The sequence below is a fragment of the Balaenoptera physalus genome (genome assembly GCF_965194825.1).
Source record: "Balaenoptera physalus genome assembly, chromosome: 13".
NCBI classification, from domain to species: domain Eukaryota; kingdom Metazoa; phylum Chordata; class Mammalia; order Artiodactyla; family Balaenopteridae; genus Balaenoptera; species Balaenoptera physalus.
In genome coordinates this window covers 64,301,336-64,318,981 of record NC_138892.1, presented here as the reverse complement: position 1 = coordinate 64,318,981, position 17,646 = coordinate 64,301,336, and the positions used below count along the sequence as shown (strand labels likewise).

The 17,646-nt window shown below is 41.8% G+C and overlaps 1 protein-coding gene across 4 annotated transcripts in view; it reads right to left on the bottom strand.

Annotated features, from left to right (window-relative positions):
* Nucleotides 1-17,646, bottom strand: part of LIMA1 (LIM domain and actin binding 1) — an 86,357-nt gene that overhangs the window by 44,562 nt on the left and 24,149 nt on the right. For all 4 annotated transcript variants that reach the window (XM_082421334.1, XM_082421336.1, XM_082421335.1 and 1 more), the window contains one exon: nucleotides 11,483-11,624. In XM_082421334.1, coding sequence (XP_082277460.1) covers nucleotides 11,483-11,601 — 119 coding nt within the window. In that variant the 5' untranslated portion in view covers nucleotides 11,602-11,624. The remainder of the gene's footprint in view (nucleotides 1-11,482; nucleotides 11,625-17,646) is intronic.

The window sequence follows — 17,646 nt, the reverse complement described above, 5'->3', positions numbered from 1 at the left end:
ATGGGAAAGGGCCCATTCCTCTACCAAAACCAACGTTCAACTCATAAAAACCTTCACAAGCTCAGAACTTCCATATTGTGCGTGTTAAATAGAACAACCTCATCCAAAATGGAAGCCAGAGGAAAGTCTTAGGTCTGGCACCATTGTTTACCTGATATGTAACCTGGGTTATATCACTTCATTTACTTGGGCCTCATTGACGAAATTAAGTGTATTTGAGAGGATTTCTAACGTCTCTTCCAGTCTTATTATTGTTTAAATTTTAACAGTAATCAGATATCAGTGTCTCATTCACCAGACTGGGTAATACTCTGAAACTGAGCAGAACTTTCTTATAGGGTAGGGTGAAAGGACTTCCAAAATTTTCTGGGATTTCATTGACCACAGGTTATGGAAGAAAATGGGATTAGAACTGCTATAAATCAAGTGACAAGCTAGAAAGATATTTGAAACTTACATTACAGACAAAAGGCTGATTTCCCTAAAATACAAAGAACTCTTACAAATCAATAAGAAACTGGTAAACAACTTAATAGAAAAATGGTCATGACCATAAACATACAGTTCACAGAAAATATCAAATGACTCTTAAATAAAAAATAAGAATGTTCAGCCTCAAAATAAAAATTCAAACAACACTAAGAACATTTTTTATCCATCAAGTAGAAAAAGCTTTAAAAAAAAAAAAATCTAACATACTGAGGGTAAATTAATAAAACCTCTATGGAAGGCATTTTGTCAATTTACAAGAATTACAAAATTACAAAAGCACAAATGTTACGATTTGCCAATTTTATCTTATAGGTATACTCACACAAGCAAAAATGACTTTTACATTAGATTATTTGTCATAGCATTAAATGTGATAGCAAATGACTGAAAACAACCTGAATGTCCATTAACAGAGGACTGGTAAATAAATTATAATGTATTCACACAATGGAATACTATGCAACTATATAAAGAACAAAAGCACAGTGGTAATGGTTGCACAACAATGTGAATGTACTTAATGTCACTGAAATGTATACTTAAAAATGCTTAAAATGGTATATTATATGTTACGTACATATTACCAAAATTAAAAAAAAAAAACAACCCAGTGTGATACTGGCATAAAGACAGACATGTAGATCAACGGAATAGAATAGAGAGCCCAGAAATAAACCCTCACATATATGGCCAAAGGATTTCAACAAGGATGCCAAGACCATCTAATGGGGAAAAGATAGTCTTTTCAATAAATGATGTTGGAAAAACTAGATATCCACATGCAAAAAAAAGACCTAAGTATAAAAGTTAAAACTATAAAACTCTTAGAAGAAAACAAGGGCAAAGCCTTATGATATTGAATTTGGCAATGATTTCTTGAAATGACACCAAAAGCACAGGCAACAAAAGAAAAAATAGATAAACTGGACTTCAGCAAAATCTGTGAACCAAAGGACACCATCAACAGAGTGAAAAGGCAACCCATGCAATGGCAGAAAATATTTGCAAATCATATATCTGATAAGGGATTAACATCCACAATATACAAAATTTTAAAAAAATAACAAATATTGCTCAAGAAGTATGTTCTAGGGGCTTCCCTGGTGGCACAGTGGTTGGGAATCTGCCTGCTAATGCAGGGGACACGGGTTCGAGCCCTGGTCTGGGAGGATCCCACATGCCGCGGAGCAACTAGGCCCGTGAGCCACAACTACTGAGCCTGCGCGTCTGGAGCCTGTGCTCCGCAACAAGAGAGGCCGCGATAGTGAGAGGCCCGCGCACTGCGATGAAGAGTGGCCCCTGCTTGCCACAAGTAGAGAAAGCCCTCGCACAGAAACAAAGACCCAACACAGCCAAAAATAAATAAATAAATTAATTAATTAATTAAAAAAAAAAAAGTATCAGTGTTAATTAAAAAAAAAAAAAAAAGAAGTATGTTCTAGGGAACTCTCGGGTGGTCCAGTGGTTAGGACTTGGCCCTTTCATTGCCAGTGGGCCCGGGTTCGATCCCTGGTTGGGGAACTAAGATCCCACAAGCCGTGCCGCGAGGCCAAAAAAAAAAAAAAAAAGAAATATGTTCTAAGCACTAGAGAAAAAGTAGTGAAAGAAATAACCAAAAGAGACATAGTTCCTGCTCTCAGGCAGCCTATAGCTTAAATATTAAACACGTACATGCACACAGACGCACACACACAAATATATACATATACACATACATACACACACATATATAGTGTAAATCCTTCAAAGAAAAAGGACAGAGTATTATTCAACAACCTAACAAAGGAACCAAATTGAGAAGGTGGTGGGTGGGGTGTGTATATGTGCGTGTGTGCGCGGGCATGCACGCGTCCGTGCGTGCATGTGTGTGAAGGAAAGCCTTGCTGAGGAAGTGACCTTTAGGCTGAGATCTGAAGTTTGATCAGAAGGAGTCAGCCAAGCAAAACGAAGCAAGAAAAGCATTCCAGGCACAGAAGAAGAGCACACACAAAGTCCCCAAGGCAAGACAGTGTCTCATGTGTATAAGATATACAAAGAACTCCAATGTTGCTGAAGCACTCTGCGATAAAGGCAGAGGTCAGGAGATGATGCTGGGAGGCAAGGGCTTTGCAGGCTATGCTAAGGATTTTTTTTTTTTTTAATAATATGTTTATTATTCCAAGAGACATTCCCCTTTTCTTTCTTTTCAATGAAACTCTGAGATTTTTTATGGTGGCAAGGTGTGTATAGCTGGGTCTATGCCTAAATTTTTTTTTTTTAATTTATTTATTTAAGGCTGTGTTGGGTCTCCATTTCTGTGCGAGGGCCCTCTCCAGTTGTGGCAAGCGGGGGCCACTCTTCATCGCGGTGCGCGGGCCTCTCACTATCGCGGTGCGCGGGCCTCTCACTGTCGCGGCCTCTCCTGTTTCGGAGCACAGACGCGCAGGTTCAGCAATTATGGCTCACGGGCCCAGTTGCTCCGCGGCATGTGGGATCTTCCCAGACCAGGGCTCGAACCCGTGTCCTCTGCACCGGCAGGCAGACTCTCAACCACTGCGCCACCAGGGAAGCCCCTATGCTAAGGATTTTGAATGTAATCTTAGGTACAATGAATGGTCACTGACCCAAGCCATGTTTTTAAAAGAGCAGTGGATGCTGTGTGGAGAATGGACTGGAGGGGGCTGAGAATGGAGGCAGCAATAGTGAGAGAAGATGCTGGCTTGGTCCAGGGTGGTGGCACTAGAGATAAAATGAATAGATTTGAGGTATATTTCAGAATCAACAGGATTGGTAATGAGGAAGACAAGGTCAAGAATGACTCCCAGGTTTCCAGCAGATGAGTCAATGGAAGGAGGAGCAAAGTTGGGGATGGGGAAGACGAAGAGTTCAGCGTTAGCCGTGTTAACTAAAGCATCCACTTGGTGGTGGCAGTGATTAGATACACTGCCTAATCAGAGCTCGAAAGAGAGATCTGAGCTAACAATATAAATTTAGGACTTGTCTGTCCACAGATGATAGTAAAGCCATGAAAGTATATGATATCATCTATGAAGAGTGCGTAGTGCAAGAAAAAGCCCAGAACTCAGTCCTGGAGACTCTAACATTTAGCAGTCAGAACATGAAGAAGAGGTTATAACAGAGAATGAGAAGGAACAGATGGAGGTAACAGGAAAACCAAGAGACTCCCAGAGAAGCCAAGAGAAGAAAAAATGTGGGAAGAAGTGGCAAGGGGTCATCTAAGACAAAGGCTAACAAACATCTCCTTGATTTAGCAACATAGAAGTCTTTGGTAACCCTGGCAATCCTCTTCCGTTATAAATACAATTTATTAACCCATAGTCCTTTTAATGGGCATTTGGATTATTTCCAGTTATCCATCATTACAAATAGTGCTTTGGTGAATGGCCCTATACATATATTTTTTTCCCCACTTGTACTACTGTATCTAAGAGTCCCTAAAAATGGAAATGCAGAAACACAGTGGATTATGGCTAGAAAGAAACTTAGGACTGGCCTTGAACTTATGTTTCCACACCCGTTGGGTAATCATCTACAGTATATTACAGCAATAATACAATATATGAAAGCTGGAGCCAATCAGCAGACAGGTTTATTCTTAGCCAATTGTTCTCCAAGGCAAGGAGAACAATTTACACTGTGATTAGTTGGATAAGTAAGCTCAGAGGTTCCCTTCCCTTTACTGTCTTAACAGAAACGTATATTTAAAGAAAGATCAAAATAGTTTCCATCTTTAGTTCTATCCTTTTAGCACTGAGGCATCTATCTGTAAGATACAGGTGTATACACTGATGGTTGTCTTGAATTGTTTTGAAACTCCCACTCAAATATCACCACCCTTTATTTGTAATGAAGTACTTGCTAAATAGTAGATACACACCACTACTAGTGGTGTGGAAAGGTTCCACACCACTGTTTTCTTCCAAGTTAGGTCCTTGGTACTTTTACATTTTGACTCTCAGAATGCTAAGAGACGCTGAGGTACAATACTTCCGAATTAAGTGTTAGATCAGGATTCAGGTCTTAGACTTTCCTCAAAGACGCTCGGAGCAACAAGCATTATTCTGACAAAGAATGTGAAGGTCACTGGATAGGGGGAGAAGTGAAGACATTTTAAAGATCCAAATCTGAGGGAAAAAATATTTGCCATGAGATTTCTATAGTTAAAATCTTATCCCTTTTCCCTTCCCAGATTTTCTTGTCCTCCAGTCTCCTCTTCACACAAAGAATTTAATCTTGCAACTGCTCCTTAATGCTCAGCTGTGAGGCAGGCAGCTGATGGAGGATGCTAAAATTATCTGGGGAGTAATAACAGTGTCTCAACCTTTTCTAAGACCAGAAAACAGAGTTCCTGAGCCATGACTCTTGCTTGTATGCCTTCAAATAGAGCAAAGGTCTCACTGAGCCAAAAAAGGAAAAAAGAAACTCCCAAGTTTTAGGAAATGTATTTTCTTCTGGAATAATTTCACCACCAAAATGTTACAGAGAAGCAAAGAAGTTAACCAGGGAGATCTGAGGGTCAAATTTTTTCTTAATGAAGGGAAACTGGTCACAGAAAACTAAATATAAACCCTGTTCTTTCTTGGGACTGTGGAATGGGTAAAGTTATAACAAGAGTGGGAGGAGCAGGGACAGGAGGGCAGGCACGGGTGGTGGAGGAATTAAGTGTCCTGGATTAAGCTCTGCCACTATCTTGGGATGTGATCTTTAGTCATAATTGCTGGACCACAAGTTCCTTATTTGTCAGAGGAATGGGACAAAGGTTAGCCAGATCAGTAGTTCTTTTTTGTTGGAGAATCCTCTTTTCAAATGATAACTTAGAACCTCACATATAAAAGGGATCAAAGCAGGACCGCTGGGGTGGAAAGTCACAGGCTCAGCCCTTTAGATCTTCCCGTCTTCCCAGAACTGGCCCCTGAGGTTCCTCTGAAGAACTCAATTAAGATAGTTTGAAAAGCATTGGGCTAGATTCCCTTCAACTCTAAAAATACATGAGTCAAAGAGGAACCTTCTGCAAAGAAACCGAATTCTACCAAAAGAGTCAAATTTTAATCAAGCAAAGGATTATACTATGCTGCAGTCATTTGTGAGGGAAACCAAAGCTAGCTGTTCAAACTGACCGTTCAAGAGCATCCTCCCTACTCAAATTTAATGCTTTATATAGTATAGAGGTTTAGTAAAAGAAATAAGTCTGGAGTTATAAAGCACTCATAAGTCACAAGCTGTGATGCTAGAAAAACCACTCTTATGGATATATCCATGTAAAACATTATCAACAGTTAGAAAGTAAAGACCAGCTAATCTTACAAACAGCAGCCAGATTAAGCTTCCTCCAGATACCATTTTTATATTAGTCTCCGGTCACAAACCTCCCGAGGTTTCCTACAGTCTCTTAACTAGGCTTATATAGGATTTATTAATTGAAAACCCCATAATAGAGATCGTTTCAAAATAAGAGAAAATCAGGTCAGTTGTGTTAGAAGTCAAAACTAATGTACGTTTTGTGGAAAACAGTCCTGCAATCTGCTTTGGGAACCTACTGTGTGTGAATCCTCAAAGCCTTAAGCCATGTCGGCAATACGTCTCCACCAAGTATGAAACCTGGAGAAGGAATCCAGGCTGATTCTCTGGTTTTCACTGTCTTAAGTGCACATCATGTCCTGTCCCATTTCTGTGTCTTACCTCCTATCACTCCCCTTCCTCTGCAATGTCACCACCATGGTCCCGGCCTACCAAATAAAATTCTATTCATCCTTCAAAACCAGTTAATAGTAGGACCTATGCATCAGAAGAAAAATACTAGACAGAAAAAAATCAAAATATTAACTTGGGCAGGTTACTCTCTACTCCTCAGTGTTCTCAACTATAAGACAGGGATAATGTCCCTTCCTCACATAGTTTTTTTGTTTTGTTTTGCTGGCCATACCATGCAGCATGCGGGATCTTAGTTCCCCAACCAGGGATTGAACCCGAGCCTCCTGCAGTGGAAATGCGGAGTCTTAACCACTGGACCACCAGGGAAGTCCCTCCCTCATATAGTTTTTATTAGGATTAGAAATAGTATCGATTTCCATCAAGAGTCTAGCGTACCTGGCATATTGATTTGGATTAATGGCTTCAGGATTTACAGTTTTGCATAACTGCCACTTGCCTTTGTAACCTTTGTGGAGAAAAGACAGTCACCCTACTGTTCTATGAGAAGGTGGCCTCTTAAGGTCCCTTTGCACCTTCTCCCTGCAAGATTAAGAAGCCCCTAAAATAAGCAGCTTTTTCCAACTTCCTCTCATCAGTGCTACTATAGGACCCAAATCCTCTATCTTGAGAATTGGCTGGAATGGACAATGACAGAATAAAACAGTGGGATGGGAACTGAGGAAGGGGTGAGAGTTTCACTGAAGTAACTGAACGAGTTAGGCAGGGAAGGAAGTGAAGCCAGGAAGGGGACTGACATGCATGGCCTGGGTGTCCCGGTTTGGCCAAAGAGCAGGGTCAGTGGGAATAAGAAAGTGGAACAAGTAGAAAAGGAGGCTCTAATCAGAGAGTAGGTTTTCCAGATGCACATTTCAGAGTGGATTCTGGGTGATGAAAAGGTTGGGACTAGATGCAGGGGCATGGGAGACAATGTGCAGGTTGAAGAAGTAGGGAAGATCAAGAAATGATGAGTCCATGGGAATTCCCTGGGGGTCCAGTGATTAGGACTCAGTGCTTTTACTGCCAGGGCCTGAGTTCAGTCCCTGATAGGGAAACTAAGATCCCGCAAGCCGTGTGGCGTGGCCAATAAATAAATAAATAAATAAGAAATGATGAGTCCAAAGTATCAGACAGGTCATTTATGTGGGCCAGTGATTCTACACTGGGGGCACTACTGGCCGGGACATTTGGAAATGTGTGAGAATCTTATTGGGGTCTCTCCCCCACTTTTTTTTGGTTGCCACAATATCATGGGGTACTACTAGCATTTGGAGGAAGGCAAGAAGATGAACATCCTGCACAAGGAAGATCTGCCTAATCCAAAATGCTAATAGCACCCCCATTGAGAAACACTGAGGAGAAAATGAAGCTGGAAGCTAGCGTCCCCAGTGAAGGCAAGGAGCTTGGCACACCACTGTCCTGAAGGGGAGCATAAGAATACTATGATTAGATGTGAGCTCAAAGCACAGGTTTACAACCTCAGAACAAGGCAAAAAAAAAAAACAATGGATGGGAAACAGCAGCGGAGATGTAGCACCCCTGACTCCTGGCCCCAGAATATTTCAGGGAAGCATGTGCAGAAAGAGCAGGCACTACTCAGAAACAGAATGCCTGGCGAGGGAAAGCCAAGTTCAGTGAAAGAGAGGTGGGGCTAGGGAGGGTGAAAAGGGTAAGAATGTGGAGAAGTTTCTCTGCAGAACAGGGAGTTTCCAAGTCCCATTAATCACAACTCAGAACTGTCTCAAATCCTTCCCTTCATTTCCACTCCTCCTGTCCCCCACCCTCAATAGCTTTCACTTGGGTTCTCAAGAGAGCCTCAGAATTTGTTTCCATGCTATCAATCTGTCACCTTTCCAATATACCTTTTACATTGTTTCCAGAAGCATCTTTCTAAATACAAGCCTGATAGAGACTTCCCTAGCGGTTCAGTGGTTAAGACTCCACACTTCCATCGCAGGGGACACTGGTTTGATCCCTGGTCAGGGAACTAAGATCCTGCATGCCGCAGCCAAAAAAAAAAAAAAAAAAGGGCACTAAATACAAGCCTGATCATAAAAACTTTCCATTGTTTCTGTTGTTTATCTAACTAAATCCTAAACTTAGCATGGCACTCAAGGCCTTCCAGCATCTGGCCCTAACTGAACTGTTCCAGTCCTTTCTCCCTTCTGTATTTCTCCATGCTCGACTGACTCCTTGCTTTCCTATTCCTTTTATTCATGTTCAGCTTCCACAAGCCTTTACTTGAACCATTTCTTGAACAAATAAACCTTATTTGTTCTGCTTTACGTTCAAGTTCACGGCTTTGAGTTCATAAGTCCCTCTCTTCCATTACCAGTGCTTCTTAAACTTCCCTGAAGGTAAAAATCACTAGGATACTTGTTAAAAACACAAACTCCTGGGTCCCATCCCAGATATATCGAATCAGAATCTTTAAGGGAGGAGCCTAAGAAGCCATTTAGGATGGTTTTAAAACATGTCCCCCCAAATCTCTGACATTTCTCTCACCAAAAGGTACAGTCAAATTCCCCTCCCTCCGAATATGAGCCAGCTTTAGTGACTTGGTCCTAATGAAGAGAATGTGGAAAAAGTGATACTGTATAACTTCTGAGGCTAGGTCATAAAAGGCTACACAACCCCTGGCCCTGACTCCCTTCCTTCTTTGTTCCCTCCTTCCCTCCCTCTCTGGATGCTTGCCCTTGGAACCCAGCCAAGCAAGCCAAGCATCCACATGGAAAAGCCATATGTAGGTGTTCTGATCGTGGCCGCAGCTGAGACCCCAGATGACTGCCAGCATCAACTGCCTGACTTGTGAGTAAGCCTTTAGATGACTACGGCCCCCAGTTCTGAGATACCGGGGATGGTGAGGGGAACAGAGGCAAGCCCTGCCCAAATTGGAGATTCACAGTAAAATAAGTATTGTCATTATTGCAAGCCACTAAATTTTGAAGATTTTTTTTCCTGTATAGCAATAACTGGAACACCATATTATTCCCCCCCACCCTTTTTTTTTTTTTTGGCCATGCCACTTGGCTGGTGGGATCTCAGTTCCCCAACCAGGGATTGAACCCGGGCCATGGCAGTGAAAGCCCGGAATCCTAACCACTAGGCCACCAGGGAACTCCCTGGAACACCATATTATTAACAGGTACCTCATGTGATTCTTTTTTTTTTTTTTATTAATTTATTTATTCATTTTTGGCTGTGTTGGATCTTCGTTTCTGAGCGAGGGCTTTCTCTAGATGTGGCAAGCGGGGGCCACCCTTCATTGCGGTGCGCAGGCCTCTCACTATTGCGGCCTCTCTTGTTGCGGAGCACAGGCTCCAGACGCGCAGGCTCAGTAGTTGTGGCTCACGGGCCCAGTTGCTCCGCGGCATGTGGGATCCTCCCAGACCAGGGCTCGAACCCGTGTCCCCTGCATTAGCAGGCAGATTCTCAACCACTGCGCCACCAGGGAAGCCCCTTATGTGATTCTTAAGATGAAGGAAGTTTGGGGACTTCCTCTACTATACAAACTATACTAAACTATAGTATTACATTCCTTGAGATCAGGAATTAAGTCTTAATAGCTTTCCAGAGCTTGACCCCTTTTTTCTGAAATAGCTTTATTGATTTTCTTTTTTTGATAAGAATAATACATTTGACATAAAAATTACAGCAATGTAAAAAGCATAACATAGAAGGTAAAAGAGCTATGCGGTCTCACCCCACCTCCACGCCACCTTAAGTGATAACCATGGTCAACAGGATGGAAGGGCAGTGTTTTCCACAGAGCAGGTGGTTGATGGATTTGTCACTGAAGAAAAGGTGACAGTGCAGATTACAGAAACTTCCTACTGGTATTTAGCTGTATTCTAGATATAGCTACAGAATCACTTTCTTCAAATCTTTACCATCTTTCTTCTCTTAAATGTATCATAGCTTCCTATTAATTAACAAACTCTACTAGTGAGGTAAACTCTGCCCTAAGCTCTATGGCATCTCTATTTGAGTGAAGTTAATGGGCTTACCATCTCTGGTATATTATTAACTTATACCATTCCCTCAAGATTTGTTGAGTGCCTACTATGTTCTAATCACCATGCTCCACACTAGGGATATAAAATACGCAGGAAAGGGGCCCTCATACCAAAAAACTCATGGTCCAGAGCAGGGGTCAGCAAACTTTTTCTTAAAGAGCCAGATAGTAAATATTTTAGACTTTGAGAGCCATATGGTCTCTATTGCAACTCTGCTGCTGCAACTCTGCTGCACGAAAGCAGCCATGGACAATACACAAAAGGACATGGTTATATTCTAATAAACCTTTATTTACTAAAATAGGCAGCCAGTAGGCTGTAGTCTGCCTACATAGTTTACACTGTTCAACAGAACCTTATGCAATGGTGAAATGTCTCTGTGATGTCCAGTATGGTAGCCACCAGCTACATGTAGCTATTGGCACTTGAAATGTGGTAGTGCAGCTGATGAACTGAATTTTAAATATTTTTAATTTTAATTAATTTAAATTTAAGCAGCCACATATGTAGTGGCTACCCTATTGGACAATGCAGGTATAGAGTGCACCTAATACTCCCTTCAACTAAAAACTTACCTCAAGGGCTTCCCTGGTGACGCAGTGGTTGAGAATCTGCCTGCCAATGCAGGGGACACGGGTTCGAGCCCTGGTCTGGGAGGATCCCACATGCCGCGGAGCAACTAGGCCCGTGAGCCACAATTACTGAGCCTGCGTGTCTGGAGCTTGTGCTCCGCGACGAGAGAGGCCGCGACAGTGAGAGGCCCGCGCACCACGATGAAGAGTGGCCCCTGGCTCGCCGCAACTAGAGAAAGCCCTCGCACAGAAACAAAGACCCAACACAGCCAAAAATAAATAAATAAATAAATAATAATTTAAAAGAATCATTTAAAAAAAAAAACAACTTACCTCAAAATTCATCTCAACCAGAAAGCCTTCCTGACTAGCTTCTGCCCATGGTGGTCACTCTCGCTCTCTTATTTTATATCTAGTCCTTACTCCTGTTCATTCTGGACTTGCTGACATTTTGCTTAATAACTAATGTGTTTTATAATTATCTTTTGTGTTTATAACTCTTTCTTTCCCCAACTGAACAAAAATTCAAATATAGAGAATGTGTCTCCTGATTATTATCATCTTCCTTCTCCACAGAGCCTTGCATGGTACTTAAAATCCAGAAGGTGCTCAGAAAAGCCATTTTACACCATGTACTTCCTTTACCAATCTCCCTGACAGGTGGTAATGTTTGCTCAAGACAGATGGTCCTTTTGGACCAGGATCAGCACTTACTTGGAGAATATTTCTACAATAGCCGATGACTTGTTCTTGTTGACAAGAGAAAGTTCTTTGGCCGTAACCCTCAATGATAGTGAAGTCCATTGCCGTCTAGTAAATGGAGTTGATTCCATCTTGTCTACAGATACTGAAATACCTATGGGATAAAGAAAGTCAGAATATCAGACACAGAAGAGGATTCTCCAGCATCCAAGGACTGGCAGCGGTGTGGTGTTAAGTGAGAGAGCAGAGAGCCCTGGAGCAGCAGACTGTAGTCCTCTACCGGTTCTCTCAAAAACTGTAACCTTGGTCAGATGATTGAATTTGGGTTGTAGTTTCCTGTAAAACGAGAAGGTTAGATCAGGTAATCTCTAAGGTCCCTTTCAGTTTCCATCATTTTATGACTGACCCCACTGTGCAAACAGTGATTGGCCTTTCCCTGAACTTGAGCCTGTTCCAAAGTCACATTTGGAGTGAAATGTCCCACTCTTCTGAGTTACATCCCAGGGGAAGTACAATTGGCATCTCTGTAGAGTCAGGTCCAAATTAGGTTCTACCTACATCCAAGTTTTTTTGGCTGCCCTCTCTCCCCAAGTTCTGTAGCAATGACCACTTGGTGCTGGGGAGAGAGCTGTGGATACAGCATAGAATAATACAAAGAGCATGGGCTTTAAGGCAAGGTAGACTTCAAATGAAATCAAAATTTTGTAACCTTGAACAAATTATATAACCTTTTCAGTTTTAGTTGCCTCACTGTAAAATGAGAATACCTACCCTTACAGGGTTTTTGATGTGGATTTTAAGGAGCTAATATACTTAAAATACTAGGCATATTATAGTAGTATGAAGAACATTTTAAGTATAATATAGTAGTATTGGCTTCAAGTCAAAGAACACATAAAGCCATGCCCTTGACATCACCTAGACCCTATCCATTAACTGGATTATTTGTTTTTGCCCCAGTAATTATCAAAGGAGTTCCAACCTTTGTTGGAGGTGAGATTAGAAATGAGTCAGTAGTTTCCTTATTTGAAGACTGAACAATATAAATGAAAGTGCTACTTGCAGCTCTCCTGACAACCACAGAGCATAACTTATCTGGTAGAATATATGGTTCATCAGGCACTGCTTCCAACAGCCTTGACAACAGCAGAACACACAATGTGCTTAACCAAGCAACGTGGGCTACCATTTCACACTAAAAGTCCTGTGATGCAAAGTAAGTGATAAGTGACCCAAAAAGACCACACTACTTTCCCATTTGTACTACCTGTTCTCCCCACTAAAGCCTCGTCTGAAAACATTAGTTTTGTTGTTTTTGTTTGTTTGTTTAAATCCCCATGTTGTAAGACAACATTGAACCCTCTTATGGTAAGGAGCTCTGGTGTCAAGAGACACATGCACTAAATGGGAGTGTTGGCCCCATTACTTAAAGCTGTGTGTCCTTCCCTAAAACTTAGATTTCTCATCCATAACAACAGTACTTACTTCATGGTATCTTTATGAGGAATAAATAAGATAAAGAAAAAAAAGACCCTGACATAGAATAAGTAAGCAATAAGTGTTAGTTTTTTGTATTATCTCTTCTCCCTGGATAAAATAACCTTAATTCTACACATGTTCTTTGAAATAAACCTGCGTGTATCAAATAATATATGACATTTGTCTATCTGCTTTCCAGTTTGTAACTGACAGACCTACCAGACCTTGCCAGGCCTTTCTCTAACAAGAAAATGACACAGCTGTTTATTCAGCTAAACGTAATTATGTATAACCACAATAATGACCCTTTAAGCCAAGTCCACGAAATACCGAACAACACCTTTAGACATTATTTGGTACAATTATGCTTCCAATGTAAGTACAGGTATAAATGTTGTCAGTTCTAAAGGGATCAATTCTGGATCAAAAAAAAAAATACAGAATATATGTTCTCATACTTGTTCATTAAAAAAGGAAAAGCATTAATTATTTGAGGGACTGAATGTGATAAAGAAAAAGGATTTTAATTCCCAAGTCCAATTTTGTGATTTTGATTACTCTCCGCCAGAAAGCCAAGGTAAGTCAGAACAACTATCTTGGTATAAGGCTAGGATAAGCACACTTTATACTCAAGGAATGACGTGGCTCACACCCTGACCACATCTTCACAGAAGCATACTGTTATGTCTTAGCAATGTGATTAGCCACCCTGTGAAACATACAAAGGTGAGAATCAGCACATGATTTTTGATAGACTCTGGTACCAGGTTACTGAGTAACTACTTCCAAATTGTGTATATAATCTGTCGGGCTTGCTAACGCACACAAATACTTATAGCACAAGACAGAATGTGGTTAGAGGCAATGAAGGTTCTCGGAGTACAGGACTTGATTTCCTGGCATGGTGGGAGAGAAGGGAAGACTAGGGACTTACAAAACTGGCAGAATTTCATCAAGTGAGGGCAGGAGGCGGAAAGTGCATCTCAGATAGGGGGAACAGCATTACACTGCTAGGGAGCTGAAACAACAAAAGATACTTTAATGGAGTTAGACTCTAGATGCAAGAGAAGTTAAAGTAGGGAAAGACAGAATGAGGACATACTGGGAACAGCCTTGAAAACCATGCTAATAGGATTCCCCGGTGGTCCAGTGGTTAGGACTCAGTGCTCTCACTGCCATGGGCCCGGGTTCAATCCCTGGTTGGGGAACTAAGATTCCACAAGCCGAGCGGCACGGCCAAAACAACAACAACAGCAACAAAGAAAACAACGCTAAGGAATCTGGACCATATTCCAACAGCGGAAAGAACTAGTCTGTGGGTGAGCAGAGATGAGGTCTAGTTGTCATGTGTCATTCCCTAGCACATGCGTGACCTTTATGGCAAATGAAAAAAAAGATTTCCCTGAGCCTCAATATCCACATCTGTAAGAAAAGAGCTCTGTAGTGGATTACCCAGTCTCAATGGGAGTTTCTGAAAAAGCAAGTAACATAATAAAAGCCATGTTCTAAAAGCTGATCCTGGGACTTCCCTGGTGGCGCAGTGGTTAAGACTCCGTGCTCCCAACGTAGGGGGCCTGGGTTCGATCCCTGGTGAGGGAACTAGATCCCATATGCATGCCGCAACTAAGGAGCCAGCGAGCTGCAACTAAGGAGCACACCTGCCGCAACTGAGGAGCCCTCTGGCCACAACTAAGTAGCACACGTGCTGCAACTAAGGAGCCAGCGAGCCGCAACTAAGGAGCACACCTGCCGCAACTGAGGAGCCCTCTGGCCACAACTAAGTAGCACACGTGCTGCAACTAAGGAGCCAGCGAGCTGCAACTAAGGAGCACACCTGCCGCAACTGAGGAGCCCTCTGGCCACAACTAAGTAGCACACGTGCCGCAACTAAGGAGCCAGCGAGCCGCAACTAAGGAGCACACCTGCCCCAACCAAGGAGCACACCTGCCCCAGCCAAGACCCAGCACAACCAAATAAATAAAATAAATAAATAAACTATTTAAAAAATAAAAGCTGATTCTGCAGCAGTGTGTAACTTGATAAGACAGGAAAAGATTGGAGTCTTATTTAGTAGTCAAGAAGATCCTAAAACTGCCTAAGTGAAAGGTAATCAAGGTTTAAATTAGCATAGGTGGGAATGGAAAAGTGGGAAGAAAGAATTGAGAGTTCTTAGAATAAAACGGACTTAGGGTGAGAGAAGGAATCAAAGGTGGCATCATCGAACTTGAACCATTAGAAGGTTGTTGATGCCACTAACAGAGAGTAAACAGAGGAAGACGAGGGGAAATGAGGAGTTGTGCTTTACACATGTTGAGATCTACAGGTCAGCAAGAAAAATCCTAGTGATACACAGCAGGGAGCTGAAAGGTTAAAAATCAGACTCTTAGAAGGAAAGGAACATTTTAAAACACTAAAAACATCTAGTTACGCAAAGCACACATCTCAATCCTCATAACCACTTTAAAGGACTGGTTTTATTAGCTTACATTTGTGATGAAGAAACCGAGGTTCAGAGATATTAAATAACTTTACAATGATTACTTAGCTATAAAGTAGCAGAGCTGGAATTCAAATCCATATTCTGTCTGATTCCAAAGTCAATTTTCTTTCCACTACGAGTATGAGTAATGATTAAGACCATCACCTTTAGCCAAGGTCGAAAACCGGGCAGCAAAATCTCTGAACTCACCTAGCTGCAACCCACACAAATGATCTTTCGGTAAGAGTGTGGTGGTAAGTATCTTCCCAGAATGGTTAGCATCAGAGATAACTTTAAGTTTAGCATCAGAGGTAACTTTAAGTTTCTCTGAAAAGAATTTCAGAGAAACTTAAAGTTACCTTGGGCCTGCTTGAAATACTCTCCCATCATGAATATCTCGGCTTTCTGGGCTTCCATTAAATGTGTGATACCTCCCCCAACTCACCCACTCTGTCTCAGATGACAGTCCCATTCTCAGACTTTAGGACAACTTCCTTAATCCTAGAAACCCTGTTAAGAGTGAAAAGGGCATGTACAACACCTAAAAAAACTCTTCCAGGGCTTCCCTGGTGGCGCAGTGGTTGAGAATCTGCCTGCCAATGCGGGGGACACGGGTTCGAGCCCTGGTTTGGGAGGATCCCACATGCCGCGGAGCAACTGGGCCCGTGAGCCACAACTACTGAGCCTGCGCGTCTGGAGCCCGTGCTCCGCAACAAGAGAGGCCGCGATAATGAGAGGCCCGCGCACCGCGATGAAGAGTGCCCCCCACTTGCCGCAACTAGAGAAAGCCCTCGCACAGAAACGAAGACCCGACACAGCCATAAATAAATAAAAATAAATAAATAAAAATTAAAAAAAAAAAAAAAAACCCTTTAAAAAAAAAAAAAAAAAAAAAAAAAAAACTCTTCCAGAAGGATGTATTCGGTTTGGGCTACAATATCCTTGAATATTTTTTCCAGAGGCCCAGTGGACTTTAAGATCCAATCCATTGCATTGTCATATACAAATAATGACGGCAGCTATCACTTATCGGGCACTTACTAACTCTAATTCTTACAACACTCCTGGAGACAGACTATTTCCATTAAAAAACAAACACAAACAAACAAACAAAAAAGCCAACTGTGGTTTATTGAGGTTGAATAATTTGCCTAAGGTCATCTAGCTAACATATGGCCCAGGCAGAATTCAGTGTTCAGACTCCAAAACCCAAACTTCAACTGTGAAGGAAGAACTGCTGGATTGGTGGAACTTTGTGCAAGAGTTAAAGGAAACAGATATAACAAAAATAACTCTAAGATTAACCTAGCCTCAGAGACTGGGACAGTGGTACAGCAAGTAATAATGGCATACATAGAAAGGGGAACTATTTGCCAAGAGGAAGATGCCTTCAGTTTCAGATACATATGGCAGATTTTTACATCAAGAGAGAAGCTTAGAAATCAAGTAATCAAATCCCCCTTTTTACAGTAAGGGAATTAAGCCACATAAACACCCAATAACTTTCCCAAACTCACCAGCTAGTCAGGATGAGAGCCAGAGCTATTCCCAGTTCAAAGTTCTTTTATCACACCAGGTAGCTTGAGGTGGAACAGCTAAACCCCTTTGGGTGAGCTATAGCCTAGATATAAAGATCTCTGAACAAAGGTCCTTGAAAATAAAGGGTTGGGCAATGACACACTGGGAAGTTTGGCCCCAGGTATATGCTTCCTCAAGAGATTGCTTAGGGTGAGGCCTGGAGCTGCTTGGGAAACAGCTCTAATAAATTCATCTATAACTTTACCTAACCAAGCAAACTGTCTCCCAGAAACAAGGCTGGGACAAAAGCAAATGAATTGCCACTAATAAAATCCTGTTCTTAAAAATCCAATCTCATGGGATTGACATATATACACTACCATGTGTAAAATAGACAGCTAGTGGCAACCTGCTGTACAGTAGCACAGGGAGCTCAGCTCGGTGCTCTGTGGTGACTTAGATGGGTGGGATCAGGAGTAGGGTGGGAGGAAGGCCCAAGAGGGAGGGGATATATGTATACATATAGCTGATTAACTTCGTTGTACAGCAGAAACTAACACAACATTGTAAAGCAATTATACCCCAATTAAAAAACAAAATCCAATCTCAGTCATATCTTTCTTGCTCTCTATTTTTTTTTTTTTTTTTTGCTCCTGAGATGGTTGCTTGTGCAAGAGGCATAGTTGCTTGAATATAACCT